Genomic DNA, 4,119 nt, shown 5'->3' on the forward strand with positions numbered 1-4,119 from the left:
TGACCGATCCGATATTTATGAAACTTATCAGTTCCCAAGGTTAGGTGTGTGCTTTAAAGTAATTTATTTTTGATTTTCATTATTTGGATAGCGGTTATGCTGTTTTTTCTCTGAATTACATTGACTAGTTTTCCCATGCAGGCATCATTTCCTTGAGTTTTCATGCATGTCTTCTTGTACAAACCTCATGTGTTGTTGCGTCTAATGGTAAAGGCTGACATTTCACTGTATCCTTAATCCATATAAGAGTGATCCTTCTTTAGATCTCCTCTGCGCATGACTCGAAGGAAATTTGCTTCTAGCGATATTTTCTTCACCTTCAATGCAGGTTTAATTAAGACACTTTGTTTCTGTTACATCTTGGGGTGAAGGTTTGTTAAGCACAGTTCCTAGTGACTAAATACCTTCCATATGCTCCATGAGTTTCCAGGTGATAACTCAGCTGCCCTCCTTTAATGCAGGTTGACCAAACTTCTTGTAGTATCATTTCTATGGACCATGAAGACTCTAAAGTATCTGAAATAAATCCTGCATGATCTGTATGCAATTTTGTAAAAAATGATCAAGGTGCATTATTTTTTTATGACAGTGTAGTTAAATATCTGTATTTGAGGGGATTCATATTGCTTTAGATGCCTTAATACTAAATTTTGTCTGTCAAAGTGAGATAGAAGGACAGAGAAACATGTTTGCCCCTTTTCAGATCCCCAGTTCAAAGAGTCATATACCAGTTGTACTATTTCTATCAACAGAAAAGGAGATGAAAAAAAATGGTATAGCAGTAACAGTCAATAGTAACAAATCTGTGATGCCATGTGAGCAGATAATTCATCTCAATGCAGAAGAGAGAAAAACGGACTGGAGAGACAAATTTCTCTTGGCAATGAAAATGGCTAATGATAGAAATGCAAGATCTGTAGCATTTCCTGCTATGGGCACAGGTGAGAAACATCAGCATTCATTTAACTCAGAGTATTTGGTAATTATTTGTTGACCTGAAATGATGTTTAACAAGTTTACTGAAATGATTTCACACTTTTTCTTTACCCATGCAGCATTCTGGTTCAAACCCTAGCAAAGACATTTAAAACAAATCTATGACCTCTATTACATAGTGTTTTAATTAACATTCATGAACTAATAATGAACACTACCATCCTGCAGAGGTACAATAGAGAATATGATTTTTTTCTGCTATTTTAGCTGGGTTCGTACGTACTCTATGTCAATTGACGTCAAAAAATGATCTAGGGATTGTTTGCTTAAGATTATTTTGGGTTATAAAATATATATCAGTGTTCAAGCTCATTATTTAAAGTATGAATCAAAAAATAATTTCCACCTGATATCTTGAAATCCCTTATGTCAGTCGAACTGAGATTTTAAACAGGGCTTCTTTGTCCAAAGCTTTTCCTTGGAAGTTCTCTTTGAGACAAAAAGGTCGGACATCATCCCTACTCATAAAAAATCAGTTTCTTGACAAAAATTGCATTGTATATTGACCTTTCTTAATTAACACAATGGCCAAATCAACTCAAACTCTTCAATACTTAGTGCCGACTTCTCACAATTTAAGCAAAAATATTGATGTTATTACAGAAGTCTGCATTTTGAGACATTCTATCCATTGGAAAAAGTGTTGAAAAATTGCAATTACCCAGCAAATGTACCTATAACCTTTCACTACTACCCAAAGATTAGCTCAGTTGTTTCCAAATGATAATTTAACTTTCTTTCTTAGCCATGGATTTTAAACCTGAAGCCATTGCCAGCAGTTTTGTTGATGCGTTGGTGGAATTTGTAGACCTTGATCCAGACTGTGTAAAAGAAATCCATCTGGTGATATTTGAACAACCAATGGTGCAAAAGTTCATTACAACCATGCAGACCAGTTTTCAGCAACACAAACAGAAAAAGCCTAATAACTGGATGATGCAGAAGGTCTCAAATATTTTCAGTCTGATAAGTATGTACTTACTATTATTATGTGACAATTTGTTAACTACACAAGAACTGTCCTAGCCTCTCCATCTCTCTATATTTACATTTCCACTGCAAGTTCCTCTATAAAAATTAACATAAGAAATTGCATTCATAGAGCTATGAATGCAATTAGATCAGCGTCATTTTGTAGTTTCTCCTTTCACCTCGATTAACATGAGACATCCGTTAGAAGCAAACATTTTGGTGACGTTTTTAAGGCTGTTCCAGGAATCTGAAGACACAGACATTTCAATATCAAAAATATAAGGAAGCTTCTTTGTTTAGGTCAATAATAACTAAAAAAAAAATGAAATTTGGGAATATGTATGTAACAGATTTGCGTTCGTACCAGCTTGACCATTGAAAAATTTCTTTCAATCCTTATATCACTTGCTACATATGCTTATGAGATTGTATATGATAAAAGTATTTCCAATACAATTTAGTTTATACAATAAAGTATGAGATAACTACTGTTTGATTAAGGGTAGGATTGTTTGTTGTATTTATTGGCAGGGTGCTGATTGTGCTAAGATAAACGGTACCAACAAGATTAACTATTTTATTACTACTGTCACTGTTATGAAATATTCGTCCAAGTCCTTTTTATAAAAAAAAATCACATGCTGCCATGCATTCTACAGAATTGTAGTTGCATGTTTGAAATTTTGATGTTTAGAATAGAAATAAAAAACAACTAAAAAAAACAACTGAAGGAGCTTAACTTGGGACATTTACAGTATAAAGCCTACACTTCACTAGTGTTGCCAAACAGGAATTATGCAAGAACAGCATCAAAATAAGTGTCCAATCTATAGGACCACAAAGCATATGAAAATCTTGACAGGGGAATTTACTCTCAGCAAGAAGAACTCCTTGGGTTTACTCATCTTCCATATATAGAAGTGAGAATACTCCAAGTCAAAAAGCACTTAGAGTGGAACTCTTCTTCACGATTTTAACTAATGCAGACTGTACCCTTAACCTCAAGTGTTCGTTGTCTTGGAGTGCTTGTTGTTTTACAATGCAAGTGTAAAAGTACAGTGTAGTTGGTATAACTGTAGGTAAAAGAGTGACCTTGAGACGTGCAGAAGTGCTTGCAGTGTTAAGGATTAAAGTACATGTTGTCGTAGGAGTGCTTGCAAGTAGTCTTAGTGATGTGTTAAATAAAAAAAAAATCGTGTTAAATTGAAGGAGTGCTTGCTAATATTAAGTTAAACAGTTGATTGGAGGTTGATGAATTTAGAAAACATACTAAAACTTTCCTGTATAAGGATCAGGATCGGTGTGTCTGATAATACATTTATATTACTTTAGATTTATAGTCATCTGCACAAATTATGTAAAATATGCCATAAAACTAATTATATTAATGTTTATATGTAATAGGTGGGAAACACTCCACAGATCAAAGATTTGAATGGGAGCCAAGAATCAATGTCATACATCAAGACAAGTCACGTTTCCCTATTATGGTGTATGGGCCTGACCAGAGAAGGATATCTGATGCTATTTCTGCTTTGGAAACTCTCCTAGAGAAAAATTTTAGGGAGAAAATATTTAGTGAGGATATCATCAAAAACTTCAGCAAATCACAGGTAAATCCAATGTTGGTCTTGCAAAACTTACTTCATGGTGTCAATTACACGAGTATCCTTAGGACTTTTGAAAGATGTCAACTTCACAATGTTGTTCGGCATTGTAAGTCATATTCTGGACAATCTTATTGAAATAACTGCTAAGGGGACTTGAAAACTTATTTTGGGGGTGGGGGTGGGCGGCTGATAAGATTAATTTTCAAGTGAGTATTATTGAATCAGTAATGGACACAGCATTGTAGGCTGATGAAAAGACCAGTATCTAAAAGATGAAGGCTGTCCTGCTGAAAATGAAAATACTGAGAAGTTTCATACAAGTCAAACAGTTTAGTACAATATGTGACTATATCAAGACCTGTGTTCAAAGCAAAGTCCTACATTTCTCCCCATCTGATCCTCAACGTTTTTAGCTCGCCTATTCGAAGAATAGTAGGAGGGGGCTAATGTAGTCCCCCTGGTGTTGGCGTGGGTATCCCACTTCACGTTGATGTTTTTGGGCAAGTTTTTTCCCAGACAGTGTTGGATCATCACACTCAAT

General features: G+C 34.9%; 1 protein-coding gene across 1 annotated transcript; it reads left to right on the forward strand.

Moving 5' to 3' along the window:
- Nucleotides 1-732: 732 nt before the first annotated feature.
- On the forward strand, nt 733-3,633 carry LOC110443940 (the record flags this gene model as incomplete). Its single annotated transcript, XM_021488390.1, has 3 exons — nt 733-941; nt 1,742-1,966; nt 3,373-3,633. Coding segments are annotated over exons 1-3 (667 nt in total), but the record flags the coding sequence as incomplete, so codon positions are not given.
- Nucleotides 3,634-4,119: the final 486 nt, after the last annotated feature.

The sequence above is a fragment of the Mizuhopecten yessoensis genome, unplaced genomic scaffold (assembly GCF_002113885.1).
Source record: "Mizuhopecten yessoensis strain PY_sf001 unplaced genomic scaffold, ASM211388v2 unmap_36165390, whole genome shotgun sequence".
NCBI lineage: Eukaryota > Metazoa > Mollusca > Bivalvia > Pectinida > Pectinidae > Mizuhopecten > Mizuhopecten yessoensis.